Here is a 22,017-nt window from a genome sequence, read left to right on the forward strand (position 1 = left end):
ACTGATCTTTTCCACGGATGCTGCCCGACCTGCTGAGTTCCTCCAGCGTGTTGTGAGTGACACAATGAAGGCAGCACTGAACACCACAATCGAACACCTTCATAGCCGCCCCAAACAGCAGCGTTGTAATGGGCAGTAAGTGATGAACTGTTTCAGAAAGCAATCCTAAACTAATGATAAGATCAGACCTCTGTGGCTTTTGATGAGTCACAGCCAATGAAAGGCAAAAGCTTACAGGCAAAACCTTTCATCATACTTTGTGGGAGGCTGCAGACCTTCAGAAACCATGGTAGAGATTGTTTTACTCATATGGTAAAGACCTGATGCTACTAAGCGCCTCAGGGTACCTGTGCCCTCTCTGATCGTCACTGCACTGGACAATGGGCTGCCTTGGAAGGTCACAGGCGGTGCTGGGATCCATTCTCTGGTTACATCTTATGCAAATCAGAGGTAAGCAGACTGACCTTCATTGTCTCTCCCTGCTTCCTTCACTGCTCAGTGAGTCGCAGTCTTCAGTTCGAGAAGAGATTTGATCTAGGCTGGTGGTACTGAGGGAACAGAGAACCGTCAGACGAGGACGTGAGAAGTGTAGCCAGAGTCTAGGGAGGGAAGGCTGGTTTCTGTGGTGTGTTGAACTGTGACAACAAGAAACCAAGTTCAACTCCAATTTCAGTATGGAAGACAAGCTTTTCACTATACATGTGACAATAACAAACCAATTCGAACAACTGGAGAAGTTTGGATATACACACCAGTCCTCATAGAGGGATCAGAAGTGGAGAGAGTGAGCAATTTCTAGTTCCTCGGTGTTGCTGTCTCTGAGGACCTAACCTGGTCCTAACATATCGATGCAGTGATAAAGAAGGCATGGGTGGGAGGGGGGTGGTGGGGGAAGTGGGGCTTTGGGGTTCTAACATTTTTCTGTCATCCATTCTTTGGGATATTTCTTCTGTTTTGTGGGTGCCTGTGAAGAGTAAGATTTTCACATTGGATATTGTATACATTTCTTGATACTAAATGGAACAACTGAACCATTGAACGAAGTATAACAGCTACAGAGAAATTGCAGTAGAGGCAGACAAAAAAAAAGTACAAGACCGCAGTGAAGTACGTTACGAGGACAAGAACCTGTCTTATCATTCAAGGGGACTTTTCAAAAGTCTCATTAAAAGTAACTCTGTTCCCTCATTCAGGTTTCTTCCACTGGTGGAAATATCTCTACCCCTCACGATGTCTCGATAAAGTCACCCCTCATTTTGCAAAATTCCAAAGAATATCAAGCTGACTTTTATAGCTGTCTGGGATGGGATACTATCTCATCCTGGGCTAACCTGAAAATCCTTTCTGAAATTGGCCTCAGTTGTAGCGTGGACTAGGCCTCAAGCTGCAGGCTTGCCTGTTGCTGCAGTCCAGGAGTGGACACGCAGGAGGCGGTGTAGCGTGGTGTCCGTGCTCAGTTGGGGGCTGGCCTCTCCTATAGGTACTGCCCTCCAGTGCTCAATTGGTGGAACGACAGGCTGGATGGCCAGGAAGTGTGCCATCAATTTGCAAGACATGTCACTCAGGCTCTTGGACTATAGATGTGGTTTTTTTTTGCATGAATATATATATATTAATTGCTTTCTATTTTGAATGTGCTGTGTATGTTTTGAAACAAACAGTGCAATATAAAGCAATGCACAAAATACTGGGGGAACTCAGGTCAGGCAGCATCTATGGAAATGAATAAACAGTCAGCGTTTCAGGCCAAGACCCTTCTTCAGGACTGAAAAGGAAGGGGGAAGTCGCCAGGATAAAAAGGTGAGGGGAGGGAATGGAGGTTAGTAGAAGGTGATAGGTGAAGCCAGATGGGTTGAAAAGTTCAAGGACTGGAGTAGAAGAAATCCGACAGGAGGGTAGAGTGGACCATAGGAGAAAGGGAAGGAGGAGGGGACCCAGGAGAAAGTGATAGGCAGATGAAGAGAGGTTAAAGGTCAGAGTGGGGAACAGTAGGAGGGCAGGGGGAGGCAAAACTTATTTTACTGGAAGAAGAAATGGATATTCATGCCATCAGGGTGGAGGTTACCCACATGGAATTTAAGGTGCTGCTCTTCCACCCTGAGAATGGGAATGGGAATGGGAATTAAAATGTTTGACTCCCGAGCAGTCCCACTTCTGGCAGATGGAGCGGAGTGCAATACGTCATTCATGTCAACGACCAACCCAGTCTGAGGATTGTGGTTGGGGCAGCCCACCAGTTTTGCCGCACATCCGGTGCTAACGTAACCTGCCCACTACTCACTAACCCTAACCCGTACATCTTTGGAATGTGGGAGGAAACTGGAGCACCTGGAGGAAACCCACACGGTCACAGGGTGACGGTATTAGCTCCTTACAGACAACAGTGAGTTTTGAACCCTAATTGGGAATTGATGGCTCTATAAAATGATTGTTCTACCCGCTACATTACCGCAGGGCCGCTAAACTGCGGCACCATAGTCCCAAGAGCACCAAACTTCCAGAATTTTATCAAATCAAATCAAATCTGGTTTAACTATCATTGAGCCATACGTGGATACAGCTAAATGAGACAGCATTCTTCTGCAGCCAAGGTGTAAAACGTACACAGCATATTAAAAAAAAAACAAAACATAGACATGTAAGAAAACACGTATATAGTACAAGACCCTGAGCAGCATGTCCCGCAATTTGATTGTACAGTTCCTGGCAATCTAGCCTGTCATTGCATCAACACTGGAGGGCAGCACTGATGGGAGACTCCTGCCCACAACTGAGCACCGACACCATGCTACACTGCCTGCAGCATCTCCTCATCTGGACTGCAGTAGCAGGCAGGCCTGCGGCTCGAGGCCTAGTCCTTGCTCCAACCAACACTACGCAGCTCCCTCGTCACCTGTCTCACCACTAAGCAAGGGAGATAGTCTTGCGGCATCTTACATTATCAATGTACAACAGGGTCTTGCAATTGCAAGAGAACCATCCGAGACAATCACCCAAGGTTTCACTGCACGCCATCTTTGCACGCCAAATCCAGTAGCAGGCAGCAACATGGTCTGCACCCAGGTCAGCTCCTCTGAATGCAATCTGGCTCCTCTGACCTGCTGGCCAGTTCCTCCTTCTGGGTTATTTCTGACTGTGCAAAGTTGCAAATTGGAGCAAAGGAGGTTGAGAGGACATTGATAGGGGTGTACAGTACATGAGGCACAGGGAGAGTAGGTAGCCAGCACCAATGACTTAGACTGAGAGGTTGAGAGTTAGTCATATGTAAGAACCCAAACTCCCAGAAGGAAGGGTAATGCACACAGTATACTGGAAGAAATCAGCAGGCCAGGCAGCATCTATAGAGGGGAATAAGGAATCAACACTTTGGGTCGAGACCCTTCGTCAGGACAGGAAGGGAAGGAGGCAGAGTAAGGAGGTGAGGAGAAGGGGAAGCTGTACAAGCTGGCAGGTGATGGGTGAGATCACGTGAGGGGGAAGGTAGGTGGACGGGGAGTGGGGAAGAAGTGAGAAGCTCGAGGTGATCGATGGAATAGATAAAGTGCTGACCAAGGAGGAACCTGATAGGAGAGAACTGTGGACAATGGGAGACAGGAAAGGAGGAGGGGAACTAGAGGGAGGTGATGGGCAGGTGAGGAGAAGGGAAGGGGTAAGATGGGAGTCAGAATGGGGAATGGGAAAAGAGAGAAGCGGGGGTTGGGGAAGAAATGACCAGAAGTCAGAGAAGTTGATTTTCCTGCCATTAAGTTGGAGGCTATCCAGACAGAATATCAGGTGTTGCTCCTCCAGCTGAGAGTGGCCTCATCATAGCAGTAGAGGAGGCCGTGGTCTGACATGTGGGAATGAGAATGGAGATTAGGATTTAAACGGTTGGCTTCTGAGAAATACTGGGGTTTTTTTCACTTTGCATATTGGGTGTTTGACAGCCTTCTTTCTCTTTAATGGGTTCTTTTGGGTTTCTTTGTTTGGTGGCTGTCTGTAAGGAGCTGAATCTCAAGGATTGTATAATCTATACATAGATAATAAGCATAATTTGAACTTTGAACTTTGCTGCAGACAGAGCAAAGGTGCTTGTATAATGAATGATCCACAATCTCAATTCAGTCTCCATCTTACATTCCCAAACGTTACAGCAGTTTGCATCTCCTTATGGACATTCAGTTTGGTAAACTAGCTTATTGACACATGTTACCGAGGTACAGTGACGAACCTTGTTTTGCATGTCATCCATACAGGTAATTTCATCGCATCAGTACATTGAGGTAGTTCTGGGGAGAAACAATAACAGGATGCAGAATAAAGTGTTGTCGTAACAGGGAAAGGGCAGTGCAGGCAGGCAATAAGGTGCAAGGCCAGAATGAGATAGATGCTGAGGTCGAGAGATCATCTGATACCAGGGAACTTCAATAGTCCTATGACAGTGAGATAGAAGCTGTCCTTGAGTCTGGTGGTACGTGCTTTCAGGCTTTTGTATATTCTACCCAACGGGAGAGAGGAGCAGAGAAAATGTCCACTGTAGGTGGGATTTTGGATTATTTTTATTTATTTTTTGAGATACAGTGGGCCTTCGTGCCACACCGCACTGCAACCCACCAATTCAATCCTAGCCTAATCACTGGGCAATTTACAACGACACATTAATCTACCAACCGGTAGGTCTTTGGACTGTGGGAGGAAACTGGAGCACCCGGAGAAAACCAACACTGTCATGAGGAGGACGAACAAACTCCTTACAAGCAGCAGCGGGAATTGAACCTTGGTTCCCCGTACTGCAGAGCGCTGTGTGAACCACTATGCTACCATGCTGCTTTACCAAGGTCGTGAGAAGTGTAGACAGAGTTACGTTTTGATATAGCTTATATAGTCATAGAGCACTACAGCACAGTAACAGGCCATTCAGTCCATCTAGTCAATGCCAGCCTGATCTTCTGCCTAGTTCCATTAACCTGCCCTCTCATCCATGAACCTATCCGAATTCCTCAAATGTGCCAATTGACTTTGCCTTGAACACTTCCACTGGCAGTTCATTCTGCATTTGCACTATCCGCTGAGTGAAGATCCCCCTCAGCTTCTCTTAAATATTGCACCTTTCACCTTAAACCTATGACCTCCAATTCTAGTCTCACCCAACCTCTTTGTATACCTCTATAAGATCTATAACGAAGTTCAAAGTTGAGAGCAAATTTATTGATAAAGGACTGTACATACAGGACATACTGTGCAGACGTCTTAGGCACGTACTGTGTATCTAGGCAACACACGCAAAATTCTGGAGGAACTCGGCAGGCCAGGCGGTGCCTACGGAAAGGAGTACAGTCGACGTTTCGGGCCGAGACCCTTCATCAAGATTGGAGAGAAGAAGATGAGGAGTTAGAGTAAGAAAGTGGGGGGGGGGAGGAGAGGAAGAACCACAAGATGATAGGTGAGACCAGGAGGGGGAGAGGGGTGAAAGAGATACAGGACTGGAGAAGGGGGAATCTGTTGGGGGAGGACAGAAGGCCATGGGAGCAAAAAAGGGGGGGGGGAGGAGCACCAGAGGGAGGTGATTGGCAGGTAAGGAGATAAGGTGAGAGAGGGAAATGGGAATGGGGAATGGTGAGGGTGGGGGGGGGGAAGGGGGAAGCACATTACCAGAAGTTCGAGAAATTGATGTTCATGCCATCAGGTTGGAGGCTCCCCAGACATAATATAAGCTGTTGCTCCTCCAATCTGAGTGTGGCCTCATCGTGGAATGGGAATTAAAATGAGTGACCACTGGGAGATCCTGGTTTTCCTGGCGGGTGGAGCATAGGTACACGGTGAAACGGTCTCCCATACTGCATCAGGTCTCCCGATATACAGGAGGCCACATCGGGAGCACCGGATACAGTAGATGACCCCAACAGATTCACAGGTGAAGTGTCACCTCACCTGGAAGGAGAGTTTGGGGCCCTGAATGGTTGTGAGGGAGGAGGTGCAGGGGCAGGTGTAGCACTTGTTCTGCTGGCAAGGATAAGTGCCAGGAGGGAGATCAGTGGGGAGGGACGAATGGACAAGCAAGTTGGGAAGTGAAGGGGAGGGGAAGGGACAGATGTACTTGGTGGTGGGATCCCACTGCAGATGCCAGAAGTTATAGAGAATTCTGTGCTGGACGTGGAGGCTGGTGGGGTGGTGGGTGAGGTTGAGGAATCCTATCCCTGCTGGAGTGGTGACAGGATAGGTTAAGAGCAGATGTGTGTGAAATGGAAGAAAAGCAGTTGAGAGCAGCATTGATGGTGGAGGAAGGGAAGTCCCTTTCTTTGAAGGAAGACATCTCCTTCACTCTTGAATGAAAAGCCGCATCCTGACCCCAGATGCAGCAGAGATGGAGGAATTGAGAGAAGGGGGTGGCATTTTTACAAATAACAGGGTGAGAAGAGGTATAGTGCTGAGTAAGAATCCATGGGTTTATTATAGACATTGGTGGATAAGCTGTCTCCGGAGATAGAGACCGTGAGATCAAGAAAGGAGAGAGAGGTGTCAGAAATGGACCAGGTAAATTAGAAGGCAGGGGGAAACTGGAGGCAAAGTGGATGAAGTCGATGAGCTCCACACGAGTGCAGGAAGCAGCAGTAATGCAGTCGTCGATGTTGCATAGGAAATGTCGGGGAGTGATACCAGTGTAAGCTTGGAATATGAACTGGCCCACATGGCCAATGAACAGGCAGGCACAGCTGGGACCCATGCGAGTGCCCATGGCTACATCTTTGAAGGCAGTGGTGGGGGGGGGGGTGGGGTGTGGCTGAAGGAGAAATGATTAGGAGTGAGGAAAGTTCTGTGAGATGGAGAAGAGTGGTGGTGGAGAGGGAGTTGTTGGGTCTAGTGTGCAGAAAGAAACAGAGAGCTTTGAGGCCTTCCTGCTGGGGGATGGAGGCGTATAGGGACTGGATATCCATAGTGAAAAATAAGATGATCAGGGCCCCGGAACTTGCAATCCTTGAAAAGATCAAGAACATGTGAAGTGTCACGGATGTAGGTGGGGAGGGTCTGAAGCAGGAGGGATAAAACTGAGTCCAGATATGCAGATGTAAGTTCAGAGGGGCAGGAACAAGCAGAAACAATGGGTCTACCTGAACAGACGGGCTTATGGATCTTGGGTAGGAAGTAGATGGCAGTGGATGGGAGATCCTCAGAGCTAATAAGGTTGGTGATGGTGTGGGAGGCAATGGCCTGGTGCTCCTTAGTGAGCTCCTGTTCGAATAGTAAGTAGGAGGAGGTGTCTGACAATTGTCGCCGGGCCTTAGCAAGGTACCCCCACCTCCCTTATATGCAGTGAGGCGAGGTTAGGGGTTAATGCGCAGAGAGTGGAGAGCAGTTCGTCTGGAAGGAGCGAGGTTGTAATTGGAGAGAGGAGTGGTGAAGTAGAAACGGCAATGAAAAGGTCCAGAGCAGGCAGATGACCAGAGTGGGGTGTCCAGGAAGCGGAGGAGGGTTAAAGACGGAGAAGCGGTCATCGGTGTGAATGAAGAGTCCTTGTCAAAGAAATTGGCACGGAGACGAAGGCGGCAGAACAGGAGCTCAGTGCCATGGCGGGCGTGGAACTCAATGAGGTGTGGGCGCAGGGGGACAAAGATGAGGCCCGGCACAGATGAGAGCTGGGGACAGAAGGGGAAGAGAATTGGTAGTGTCAAAGGAGAGGGCAGGGTTGGGCTGTTCAGGGAGTGTGGGATAGAGGAAGATGGGATTGCGGAGTGGTGGTAGGGGAAGGGGAGACCGAGGTTCCAGCGGCAGCGTGTAAAGTCCTGACCCGAAGGTGCTGTTGGAGGTTACGTAATCAGCACTTTGAGGGTGTCCGGGGTTGTTGGAAGTCGCGTTGATGGTGGTGGAGCCCGGGTTTTGAATCTGCTCAGGATCGTTGAGGTAAGCAACAGGGACCACGGTCTGGAGACTTCCCTGCCTTCCGGTATTGGAGATGGCAGGTTCTTCCGATCATGGCGCGACATGAGAAAGTCAAAGAAGCTGTGATTGAAAGCGTGGATATGGCGGAGGATAAAGTAGCACTGGAGGTGGCGGAGAGACGGGTCCACCGTTGGCGGCGGAGAGACGGGTCCACCGTTGGCGGCGGAGAAATGTTTCCACTGTTGGCGGCTGAGAGACGGTTCTACCGACGGCGGCGGAGAGACGAGTCCACTGTTGGCGGCGGAGAGACGGTTCCACCGTAGGCGGCGGAGAAACAGTTCTGCCGTAGGCGGCGGAGATTGCGGTGGGAGAAGCAGCGGGAGAAGTAGTCAATTGAACGCGAGTACCTGGATTACTGCATACAGCATCTACAGATTTTCTCTTGCTTGTTACTGTATATATATCTAGGGTGCCTAAGACTGTTGAAGAGTACTGTGGTAATTTTATGTATTACACTGTACCGCTGCTGAAAAAAAAAACCGAAATTCTATGATACATGTGAGTGATAAACTTAATTCTGATCTGGGTCTCTATTGTGGACTGACAGTGGAATGGGGGCAGGGAGAGTGGAATCATGGTTGGGAAAAGGGGAAGCGAGAGGGGAGGGAGCAGGAAGCACTAGAGACATTCTGTAATGATCAATAAACCAATTGTTTGGGATCGAATGACCTTGCCTGGTGTCTCAGGGCTGGGTGTGTCTGCACCTGTGACACCCCCTCACCCTGGCACTCCTTCTCTGCCACCTGTCCCACAACCCTCCCGTGGCGCTCCATCCTCGCCGTTCCCAACAGCCTTTGCCTCCGCCAGATGTACAAACTGGCTCTCTACTGCACATTCACCAATACAGTACTGTGCGGAAGTCTTAGGCACCCTAGCTACATAAATGTGCCTGAGTCCTTTGCACAGCACTGCACGTGTCACCATATACTACCCTGTGATTCATTTTCTCGCAGGCATTCACCATACAACAAAGAAATTCAATAGATTCAATGAAAAACTGCACACAAAACAAAGACTGGCGAAAGCTAACGTGGAAAAGGAGACAAGCTGCGTAAATACAAGTAGTAGTAGTAATAATAATAAATAGATAAGTAGGTAAATAAATGAATAACATTGAATACATGAGATGTCGAGTCATTGAAAGTGAGTGCACAGGTTGTGGAATCAGTTCGGAGTTAAGGTGAATGAAGTTATCCAGTCTGGTTCAGGAGCCGGATGGTTGTAGAGTAGTAACGGTTTCTGATCCTGGTGTTGTGCGACCTACGACTGATGATAGAACACGGTCCTATAAATGAGTACATGCATTAAAAGTAAGAAACACAAAACATGTAAGAAATAACAGACGCTGGCGAGTTTTGTCAAGGATTTGCATGACGGCAATTTGGGGCATGGACCTTTCTGCTAACGTTTCAGCTTTCAAGCGGAATAATCCCATCTGAGTTGTTCTTGTCTGCAACACACAGGTGCAATGGGGATTGTCATGGTCCAGCAGACCCCAGCTACCCTCTCTGTGATGGAAGGGAAATCATTCCGTCTCCGCTGCCAGCTCAATACGACAGAGGTCACGCCACTGGAAACGGTGATCTTTAAATGGACCGTAGGAAATTCCCAGCTCCAATTCACAAAGACCCTGATGAACATCAAATACTGGAACAATAGCACAAATCAGAGCAGGGAGATGCACATCGAGGAAGAGGAACAGGGCTGGGCAACCAACCTGGTGGTGGTGAGCGCAAGGAGAGGGGACTGTGGAGAATACCTGTGTGCCATCACTGTTATCAGGCCGCTGTCAATGCAGAACGACTACCATGGCAATGGTACCAGGGTGGAAGTACTCGGTAAGGTCACCAGGCCACGGGGCAAGCAGGGCACAGGGGAGAATGAGAGCGAGCTAGGAGATCACTGGGGAATGGGTCATACACACACACACACACTGACCCTCACTGGGGGATGGTCCCACCTACACACACTCACTCTCACTGGGGGACTGATCACACACACACACACACACACACACACACACACACACACACACACTGACCCTCACTGGGAGACAGTCCCCCCCCCCCCCGCCACACACACTGACCCTCACTGGGGGATGGTCCCCCACACACACACAGTGACCATCACTAGGGAATGGGTCACACACACACACACTGATCCTCACTGGGGGATGGTCCCCCCCCCCCACACACACACACACACTGACCCTCACTGGGGGATGGTCCCCCCCCCCCCACACACACACTGACCATCACTAGGGAATGGGTCATACACACACACACACTGACCCTCACTGGGGGACTGTCCCACACACACTAACCCTCACAGGGGGACTGGTCACACACACACACACACTGACCCTCAGTGGGGGACAGTCACACACACACACACACACACACACACACACACACACACACGCACACACTGACCCTCACTGGGAGACAGTCCCCCCCCCCACACACACACACACTGACCCTCACTGGGGGATGGTCACACACACACACACACACACACACACACACACACACACTGACCATCACTGGGGGATGGTCCCACACACACACACACACACACACACACACACACACACACACACACACTGACCCTCACTGGGGGACGGTCCCACACACACACACACTGACCCTCACTGGGGAAAGTCCCACACACACACACACTGACCCTCACAGGGGGACTGGTCACACACACACACACACTGACCCTCACTGGGGGACAGCCTCACACACACACACACAAAGACCCTCAGTGGGGGAATAGTTCCCACACGCACATTGTCTCTCACAAGTTGTTGAGTTTATTCCCTCTGATTTACTCTGACACATCTCACTGTGTTTAAGGTGATTTGAATGTCTTTTGGTTCGTTTCAGCTGCAGGGGCACTGCCTTCCTCCTCGTGGTACCTCTTTCTAATTGGGCTGGTGCCGCTCCTGTTGTTTGCTACCTGGATGTTGGTGAGGAAAGACTGCCAAGGTGAGATGGCCTCCCTACTCCCACCCTTAACCTTCCCACCATCCCTCACTGGAAGGTAACCACGGACCCTCTAGTTGGCAAGTATCTTTCAGTGTCGAGTTAATCCAGGTAGAATCCCGTCATAGAGAGATTCCAAATTTTCAATCTACACAGCAGTTCCTCACCCAGGTTACTCGTCTCCAAAACTCAGCAAACTCTTAACTCATAAGATGCGGGAACAAGGCCAGTTAAGTTTATTGTCTCTGAACAAATGACGGTGAGATACAGGTCCAGGGGAGAAACATGTTAGCAACAGCATCAGCAGTAGAGACGTTCCAGAGAACATTTATTGTACATAAATGTGGATGAGATGGAGGATGGGATGAGACGGCATGGAGAGAAATAGCAAGAATTTAATGCACAGAATCAAAGATAAACCCAGAGTTGTGCAAGAGAATGTGTGATTATTGTGTAATAAAACTCTTTCAGGTGAGTTCAAGAACCTGATGGAGGTTGGGCTGTTGTTGAAGCTTGAAATGTGGGTCCTCACACTCTGTACCTACTGCCTGGTGGCAGCATTGAGAAGAGGGTGTGTCCCAGATGGCCAGCATGCCTGATGATGGAAGTCGCCATACTTGTAGATGTCCCTAATGGCAGAGGGGAAGAAGCTGTTCCTGAATTATTGAGTGTGTGTCTTCAGGCTCCAGTACGTCCTCCTTGATGAGAAGAGGGCATGTTCTGGGTGATGGGGGTCCGTATTGATGGATGCCGCTTTTCTGAGTCATTGCATTTTGAAGATGTCCTTGATGTGGGGGAGACTGGTGCCCCTGATGGAGCTGGCTGTGTCTACAACCGTCTGCAGCTTTCACTGATCCTGTACGGTGTGCCCTCTACACCAGACAGTGATGCAACTAGTCAAAATGCTCTCCTCATCTGTAGAAATGTGCTAGTCTTTGGTATGTACCGAGACTCCTCAATCTCCTAAGGAAATATAGCTGCTGACGTGCCTTCTTCATGGTTGCATCATTACCAACTGTACATATGTAGAATTTTGACAGAGTCTTCAGAGGGAGATGGGAATAAGGAATAGCCGTGTGCACAGATACAATGAAGAACATGCAGCCACATCACAGGTGTCCTCCAAGAGCACCACAACCCTGTCGTAAGGTCTGGGGGCTCTTTTCCCTCAATGACCCAGACAGCTGTGTTGGCTGGACTCAGGGCCTTGTGCTTTGGCTCTTGGTAGGGTCACTCATGCCAAACAGGTCAAAGGGTAGGGGCCAGACTAAGATTAGCCCACCGATCCTCCGGGTTCAGGGGTTCAGCTCAGGGCTAACAACCCTGACTGGTTAAACAAAACTGTTATGGAGACAGCAATGAAGAATCCTATATCTGGGTAGGCCAGACAGAGATGGAGGACTTTCATTGCGGCCCTAAATGCCAGCACCCTAACAGGCAGTCACTACATCACAGGCACGTACATACAGACATCACACATCTTATATATTAAACATAATCATACACTTAGTGGCCATTTTATTAGATACACCTGGACACTAGCTCATTAATGAAAATATCTAATCAGCCAATTATGTGGTGGCAACTCAGTGCATAAAAGCACGCAGACATGGTCAAGAGGTTCAGTTGTTTTTTCAGATGAAACATCAGATTGGGGAGGAAATGTGATCTCAGTGACTTTGACCTTGGAATGATTGTTGGTGCCAGATAGGGTGATTTCAGTATCTCAGAAATGGCTGCTGTCCTGGGATTTTCACGCACAACGTTCTATAGAGTTTACAGAGGATGGTACAAAAACAGCAAAAAGCATTCCGTGAGAGTCAGTTCTGTGGGCGAAAATAGCTTGTTAATGAGAGAGGTCGGAAGAAAAATGGTCAGGCTGGTTCAAGCTGACAGGAAGGCAACAGTAACTTAAATAACCACATGTTACTACAGTAGTGTGCAGAACAGCATCCCTAAACACATAACATGTCAAACCTTGAAGTGGATGAGATACAGCAGCAGAAGACCATGAAGATACAGTCAGTGGCCACTTTATTACATACAGAAGCGTGAGAGAGAGAGAAACAGACAGACAGACACAGAGACACAGAGACAGAGAGAGATAGAGAGAGACAGAGAGAGAGAGAGAGAGAGACAGACAGACACAGAGAGACAGACAGGCAGACAGACACAGACAGAGAGATAGACTGACAGACACAGAGACAGAGAGAGAGACAGGGAGAGAGAGAGAGAGAGAGAGAGAGAGAGAGAGAGAAAGAGAGAGAGAGAAGAAAATAAAGAAAAACCAAAGGAAGATTCAAAGGATTCAAGAATTCAAAGCACATTTCTTATCAGAGTGTACAAATAATACAACCCTGAGATTTTTCTGCTTACTGGCAGCCACAAAGCAAGAAACTCGAAAGAACCCAATTAAAAAAAGATCAACTCCCAATGTGTAGAGAAACAGAAAAAAAAATCACGCAAACAATAAAAACAAGTGACATCATTCTGAACCAAACTGAGCCCATAGACCAGGAGTGACAGGAGCAGGCCCGTAGCCTGAGTCTGCATTCATCACTCAGAGTGACAACTCGCTGTGAAGCTCGCAGACATGAAACACGTGGCAGCTGGAGCAGTCACACAGCCTCAGCACCGTAGAGAGAGAAGTAAACATGGCGGAAGAGTGAGTGGAATGGGCCCGATCCTGTCACCCCGCCTTCTCAGTCTATCTGGGCCCCCGCTTAAATCGTCCAAACACAGGATCATTCCCCGCCCTCGGACCTGGGCCCTGCGGCAACAATACACTCTGTGCCTGTACCCTGACACCCTGCCTGAAGCCATTCTCGACCTTTCCATATTGGCTCAGTGCTTAGACCGATCCAACCTCGATCCTGGTTTAGGTAGATTCTCCAACTAATAAGCCAAGCTGTAATGAGTTCTTCAGGCCTGTGCAGGGCACCACGGAGCTTTCGGCTCTGAGGTTTTTAGAGCACCTGAATTGGTTAATCGTTGATTAACAATTTTGTTCAAACAAAATTGTTCAAATTTGCATTGAGAGTTGTTAATCGCTCAGATTTCCTTGTGTTTTTCCTCGAGCAATTTGCTCTTTCTAATGCGGTGTCCTGGTAACTCCTGTTTAAGGAGTATGCATTGTCCAGATGAGTTGACTGCATTGACTTGATATCTAACAAATGAATGTCACCCAAACAGGGTGTAGATCACCAGGCGGTGGAAAAGAAGCTGGAAATGAAGACTATAACACAGACACACAGGTGAGATGATGTTAGGAAATACTAGCTGGCAGCTACTGTTTCATAGAAAGAAGTCAGTTAATTGGTGATTTTTTTTGGAAGTGGTGGTGGTTGGAAGCAGGGAAGCAAGGTGTGAATTCAACATTTTATTTTTGATTTCAATTAATATTTCTGCCTGCTATATACACCTAGTGACCACTTTATTAGGTACACCTGTATACCTGTTCATTAATGCAAATATCTAATCAGCCAATCATGTGGCAGCAACTCTATGTATAAAAGCATGCAGACATGGTCAAGAGGTTCAGTTGTTATTCAGACCAAACATCAGAATGGGGAGGAAATGTGATCCAAGTGAGTTTGACTGTTGAATGATTGTTGGTGCCAGATGGGATGGTTTCAGTATCTCAGAAAATGCTGATATTCTGGGATTTTCATGCATAGAGTTTACAGAGAATGGTTTGGGAAACAGAAAAGAAGTATCCAGTGAGCAGCAGTTCTGTGGGCGAAAGTGCCTTGTTAGTGAGAGAGGTCAGAGGAGAATGGCCAGACTGGTTCAAGCTGACAGGAAGGTGACAGTAAATAATCATGTGTTACAAACAGTGGTGTGCAGAAGAGCACCTCTTTCTTTTCAAATCTTTTTATTATTATCCAAAATTAACAAGAGTACATTGAAGTAGGCAACACTTACAATGTCTCAATAAAAAAAAATTATTTTAAAGATTGAAAAAAATTTGGTGATTAAAAAAAGAAAAGAAACCCTACCAAGCAAGAAAAAGTGAGAAAAAAACCCATTAGGTGTTCAACCCCGGAGCCATACGTCATACAAAATGCTTCAAACCGCCAGCAAGAAAAAAAATACCAAAAATTTACAATTAGATCATGGAGGAATTCTATCAATTAACTCAAATGATAAAAATGAGCAAATAAACCCCAATTTTTCTCAAAATCAAACATAGGTTCAAAGGTTCGACTTATAATTTTCTCCAAAGAAGAAAATCTCTGAATGCACATCATGTCTAACCTTGAAGTGGATGGGTTACAACAGCAGAAGACCACATCAGGTTTCACTCCTGTACCTAAAAAGTGGCCACTGAGTGTCCATCCAAGTACTGGGAGCATTTGACAAGGTGGACAGGATTGGAAATGATTTGGGAGGGTTGATCACCAGAATAAGCTATGTGTTGCACAGTGGTGCAGTACACATCTATAGTAAGGACTGGGATTTGAGATGGAATGAAGCTCCCTCTTACACATTCTCAGGGTCAGACACAGAGTGAAACTCCCTCTATACTGTCCCATCACACACTCCCAGGGTCAGACACAGAGTGAAGCTCCCTCTACACTGACCCATCACATACGCCCAGGGTCAGACAGAGAGCGAAACTCTCTCTACCTTGTCCCACTACAGGGTGCTGGGGAGGTTCAGGATTAAGTATAATCCAAGTTTAGGCTAGTATAACTGGGGAGGTGTATCAATGATAGCGAGTGGGGAAATGAATGTATTAAGTAGAATTAGGGAGGCATTTGAATATTCAGCAAGATTGATATGGTCAATTATGTGGGATGGGACAAGGTTTGGATTATTGGAATTAGGAACTACTTGGAATATGCGGCATTATGGAGATGTTTAGATTTGAAGTATCTGACAGAAATTTGGATTATGTGGGTTCAGGGTATGTCTGGATTTTGTAGGATTGGGGAGATGTTTGTATTATGTAGGATTAGGAAAATGTTTGGTTTATATAGGATTGAGGAGATGTTTGGATTTTGTAGGATGGCGGAGATGTTTGGATTATGTAGGATTGAAGAGATGTTTGGATTATGTAGGATTGAGGAGATGTTTGGATTATGTAGGATTGAGGAGATGTTTGGCTTCTGTAAAATTGGGGGAGATGTTTGGATTATGTAGGATTGGGGAGATGTTTGGATTATGTAGGATTGGGAGATATTTGGATTATGTGGGATTGGGAGATGTTTGAGTTGTGTAGGATTGGGGAGGTTTGGATTATGTGGGATTGAAGAGATGATTGGATTATATGGAGTTGTGAGTTGTTTGGGTTTTATGGGTTTGAGGAGGTGTTTGCAGTAAGTAGGATTGGGGAAATATTTGAATTATGTAGGATTAAGGAGATGTCTGGATCATGTAGAATTGGGGAGATGTTTGGATTATGTAGGATTGGGGAGATTTCTGAATTATGTAGAATTGAAGAAATGTTTGGGTTATGTAGGATTGAGGAGATGTTAAGATTATGTAGGATTGAGTAGATGTTTGGATTATGTAGGATTGGGGAGGTTTGGATTATGTGGGATTGAAGAGATGATTGGATTATATGGAGTTGTGAGTTGTTTGGGTTTTATGGGTTTGAGGAGGTGTTTGCAGTAAGTAGGATTGGGGAAATATTTGAATTATGTAGGATTAAGGAGATGTCTGGATCATGTAGAATTGGGGAGATGTTTGGATTATGTAGGATTGGGGAGATTTCTGAATTATGTAGAATTGAAGAAATGTTTGGGTTATGTAGGATTGAGGAGATGTTTGGATTATGTAGGATTGAAGAGATGTTTGGATTATGTAGGATTGAGGAGATATTCGGATTATGTAGGATTGGGAGCTGTTTTGTTTGAGTAGGATTGAGGAGATGTTTGGATTATGTAGGATTGGGGAGATGTTTGGATTATATAGGATTGGGGAGATGTTTGGATTATGTAGGATTGAGGAGATGTTTGTATTATGTAAAATTGGGAAGATGTTTGGATTATGTAGGATTGGGGAGGTGTTTGGATTATGTAGGATTGAGGAGATGTTTGGATTATGTAGGATTGGGGAGATGTTTGGATTATGTAGGATTGAAGAGATGTTTGGATTATGTAGGATTGAAGAGATATTTGGATTATGCAGGATTGGGGAGATGTTTGGATTATGTATGATTGAGGAGATGTTCAGATTATGTAGGATTGGGAGATGTTTGGTTTGAGTAGGATTGAGGAGATGTTTGGATTATGTTGAATTGAAGAGATGTGTGGATTATATGGGGTTGTGAGATGTTTGGATTTTATGGGTTTGAGGAGATGTTTGTATTACGTAGAATTGGGGAGATATTTGAATTACATAGGATTGAAGAAATGTTTAGATTTTGTAGGATTGAGGAGATGTTTACATTATGTAGGATTGGGGAGAAGGTACAGATCATGGGACTGACACATTTCATCCATGGATTCTTTGGCCTTGTGCTCTTTCCCCTTCTTGCTCAGTCTATGTTCTCTTCCTGCCAGGAAAAGGGCATGGAGACAATTTACTACTCGCTCCAGATGTCGAAGATGAGGGCACCAGATCAGGGATGGACACACAACACCAACAGTGTTTGTTGTGCAACTGTCAGCCACATCGTCGATCAGGGGGCAGCTGAGGCACACTTCAGTGGGAAACATACACCCCCTTGATTAGAGATGGAAGAACAGAGACCCTGAATGATGATCCCACGAAACGTTTCGAAGTGCAACAAGAATATGGCTTCAACATCTGCCATCATATAACAAAAGCTCCACTTCTTATGTAAGGCATCAAAACTGTGGAGGAACTCAGCAGTTCAGGCAGCATCTATGAACAGGAGTAAGCGGTCCAAGAGCCTTCATCAGGACTGGAAAGGGAGGAGAAGATGGTTGAGGGAGGGGTGTTGAAGTGAGAAGCTGAGAAGATGGGTGGAAGAGATAAAGGGTTGCAGAAAGAGGAATCTGATAGGAAAGGAGAGTGGACCATGGGAGAAGGAGATGGACAAGGGGCACCGGAGGGAGGTGATGGGCCAGTGAGAAGAGAAGGGATTAAGTGGGATATTATTCTTTATGGTTTAATATGGGGATCAACAACAGAACAGAATGAACGAGGTGTTGGAACCTGGTTAAAGGTATGGAACAGCATAAGCATTTCACAGGGTAAAGATCCATCGACAGTGCCCCACCACATAAACCCAGACCTGAGAGAGTGGGATAAAATCCTTGTGGATTTGTTCCTGGCCCTGATTTAGGATTTGTTTATGGGTCCAGGAGGTGGGCTATGGAAGGATCCTCCCAAGCAGATGGCTTCTCCCTCCCAAGGATATGTACATGTCTGGGTGTCTTGGAAGAGGAAGCAGGCAGAGGAGTGAAGAGTGTCCATTAGCTCTCTGAAGAACATCCACAATCAGCGGGATGAAGTGTATCCTGGATGCTAGTGTGTCAATATGATGTTTCAATTTAATTATTTTTGCAAGTAATCAATTACAATTGATATTGTAAATGAATAAATAAATCTCTTTAAAAATGAGTAAAATAAAAAGGGAAACTCCCTCTGCACCATCCCACCACAAATGCTCAAGTTCAGACACAGAATGAAACTCCTTCTGCACTGTGCCAGGACACACACCCAGGGTCAGACACAGAGTGAAGCTTCCTCTGTGTTGTCCCATCACACACTCCCAGGGTCAGTCACAGAACAAAACTCCCTCTGCACTGTCCCAGGACACACACCCAGGGTCAGGCACAGAATGAAACTCCCTCTGCACTGTCCCAGGACACACACCCAGGGCATGGAAAGCATAGGTTAGGTCAATACTGATGTGTTGGCTGAGTTAGATTATGGTGAGCACCTAGATTATATGGAACAGGAGGTCCTTGTGGTTCAAGAAGTTGGTGTAGAGAGCTGGGTTAAGGGAAGTGTATGAGCTAGAATGATGCCAAATATCACACTATGATTTGGGAGGATACAAAGGTGCTTTGGAATAAAGCAGAGAACAAGAGGACAGAATGCATGAAATTCAAGAAATCCACAGTTGGTCAATCTCTATTGAAAGTGAATGTAAAGTTTTCAGTCATCTGCACAGGTGTAATGAAAAGCTAAACTGCAGCAAAATCAGATACACCATATTGACAAGAAAACCATAAACTAAAAATAAACTGACCACAATTTAAACAAGAGAGATCAGAATTAGAATCACAAAGTCCACTGTAGTCCAAAATGGGGGCAACACAGTGCCTAGCAGCTGAGAAATGAGTGTGCTTGGCTATGCCTGTACCTCTGGCATTACTCACTTAAGCTGAGAAAAAAATAGAAATAATAATAATATATCTATAAATATCAAGAATATGAGATGAAGAATCCTTGAAAGTGAATCCATAGGTTATGGGAACATTTCAGTGAGGGGGTAACTGAACCTAAATGAATTTAACCCCTCTGGTTCAAGAGCCTGATGGTTGAGGGGTAGTAACTGTTCCTGAACCTGGTGGTGTGGGTCCTGAGGGTCCTGTGCCTCCTTCCTGATGGTAGCAGTGAGAAGAGAGCATGTCCTGGGTGGTAGGGGTTGCTGATGATGGATGCTGTTCTCCTGTGACAGCGCTCCATCTAGATTTACTCAGAGGTGTGGAGGGCTTTCCCGTGATGGACTGGGCTGTATCCAATACTTTTGTAGGCTATTTCATACAAGGGCATTGGTGTTTCCATACCAGGTCATGATGCAACCGGTCAGTATACTCAAAGATAGTAGCTGGTCAGAGTTTTAGATGACATGCCAAATGTTTGCAACCATCAAAGAAAGTAGAGGTACTGTTGTGCTTTCTTTGTATTGGCACTTACGTACTGGACCCAGGACAGACTCTCTGAAATGACAACACTGAGCAATTTGAAGTTTCTGACCCTCTCCACCTCTGATCCTCCAATGAGGACTGCCTCGTGGACCTCCGGTTTCCTCCTCCTGAAGTGAATAATTGTTTCCTTGGTGTTTCTGACATTGAGTGAGAGGTTGTTGTTGTGGCACCACTCTGCTAGATTTTCAATCTCCCTCCGATTTGCTGATTCATCACCATCTTTGCTGGTGTCGTCCGCAAAGTTAAATATGGCATTGGAGCTGTGCTTAGCCTCACAGTCATGAGTGTAAAGCAACCGGAGCAGGGGGCTAAGCACACAGCCTTGTAGTGCCCCTGTGCTGATGGAGATGGTGGAGGAGATGTTGTTGCCAATTCAGACTGACTGGGGTCTGCAAGTGCAGAACGTCAGGATTCAAATGCACAAGAAGGTGTTGAGGCTGAGCTCTTGGAGCTTAATGATTATTATGAGGGGATGTTAGTATTGAATACCCATCTGTCATCAATAAAGAGCATCCTGATCTATGCATTTTTGTTGTCTAGGTGTTCAGGGTTGAGTGAAGAGCCAATGAAATGGCACCTGCTTTTGACAGTAGGCAAGTTGGAGCAGATCCAAGCTGCTTCCAAGGCAGTAGTTGATATGTTTCATCACCAACCTCTCAAAACACTTCATCACTGTGGGTAGTTGCTGAGGCAGGCTACCACATTCTTCTTAGGCACGGAGAAGATTGAAGCCTGCTTGAAGCAGGTGGGTATCTCAGACTGCTGAAGCAAGAGGTCAAGGATATCAGTAAACTCTCCAGCCAGTTGATCAGCACAGGTTTTTAGTACTCGCCTGGTACCCCATCTGGGCTGGATGCTTTTCGTGGGCTCATCCTCCTGAAGGATCTTCTCATGTCAGCCTCTGAGACTGAAATCACAGGGTCATTGAGGCTGTGGGAATTCGTGAAGGTGCCTCCGTGTTTTGACAGTCAAAAGGAGCATAAAGGGCATTGAGTTCATCTGGGTCACCTTGGGTCACTTCATAGGAGGTGATCGTATTGAAGCCCTGCCACAGTTGTCAAGTACCTTTCAGTCAGTCAAGTTTGAACTGGAATCTCACATGTGAGATGGGTTTGGCAAACTTTTATAGATGTGCTGTGGAGAGTATTGTGACCATTTGCGTCATGGCCTGACATGGAAAAACCAATGCCCTTGAATGGAAAAATCCTACAAAAAGTAATGGATATGGCTCAGTCCATCACGGGTAAAGCCATCCCCACCATTGAGCTCGTCTACATAATGAGTTGTGGCAGGAAAGCAGCATCCATCATCAGGGACCCCCACCGCCCCAGACATGCTCTCTTCTCGCTGCTGCCATCAGGAAGAAGGTATGGCAGTCTCAGGGCTCACACCACCAGTTTCATGAACAGTTATTACCCCTCTACCATGAGGCTCTTGATCCAAAGGGGAAAACTTTACTCACCCCCGTCACCGAACTGGACCCACAACCTATGGACTCACTTTCAAGGACTCTTCATCTCACGTTCTCGATATTCATTACTTATTTATTTAATATTTTTATTTTGTTTGTTTTTTATGAATGCCCACAAGAAAATGAATATCAGGGTTGTTTTATGGTGACATACTATGTATGTACTTTGATAATAAATTTACCTTGAACTTTGAAGGACCAGAATCTGAATCAGAATCCACATCAGATTTATTATCGCTGAACCAAATGATGTGTAAATTGTTATTTTGCAGCTGCAGTACAGTGCAAAGGCACAAAAATCCATAAATTGCAAAAATAACATAAATGAAAGAATAACCAAGCAGAGTTCATGGACTCTTCAGACATCTGGTGACGGAGCAAAGTGGATGTGCTTGAATCAAAGTTTAAAGTTCGAAGTTAATTTGTAATCGAAGTATGTATACACCGCCCTGAGATTCATTTTGCTGCAGGCATTCACAGTAGAAGATAGAAATACAATGGCCAGTGGAAAACTACACATAAAGCCTGACAAACAATGGCTGCGCAAAAGAAGACAAACTCTGCAAATGCTATCAATAAATAAATAATACTGAGAGTTGAAGAGTCCTTGAAATGGAGTCTATTGGTTGTGGAATCAGTTCTATGTTGAGTTAAGTGAAATCGTCCACACTGGTTCAGGAACTGGATGGTTGAAGGGCAATTGAACCTGGTTGGTATGGGATCTCAGGCTCCTGATGCCCACAGTGAGAAGAGATCCTGGCCGGGATAGTGGGATCCCCGATACTGGACA

General features: G+C 46.4%; 1 protein-coding gene across 1 annotated transcript in view; it reads left to right on the forward strand.

Moving 5' to 3' along the window:
* Positions 1-380: 380 nt before the first annotated feature.
* The window catches only part of LOC140198377 (uncharacterized), a 49,121-nt gene continuing 27,484 nt past the window's right edge, over positions 381-22,017 (forward strand). Inside the window, exons 1-3 of the mRNA XM_072259472.1 lie at positions 381-450; positions 9,381-9,755; positions 10,806-10,907. Of these exons, the coding sequence (XP_072115573.1) occupies positions 381-450; positions 9,381-9,755; positions 10,806-10,907 (547 nt within the window). The remainder of the gene's footprint in view (positions 451-9,380; positions 9,756-10,805; positions 10,908-22,017) is intronic.

The sequence above is a fragment of the Mobula birostris genome, chromosome 5, assembly GCF_030028105.1.
Source record: "Mobula birostris isolate sMobBir1 chromosome 5, sMobBir1.hap1, whole genome shotgun sequence".
NCBI lineage: Eukaryota > Metazoa > Chordata > Chondrichthyes > Myliobatiformes > Myliobatidae > Mobula > Mobula birostris.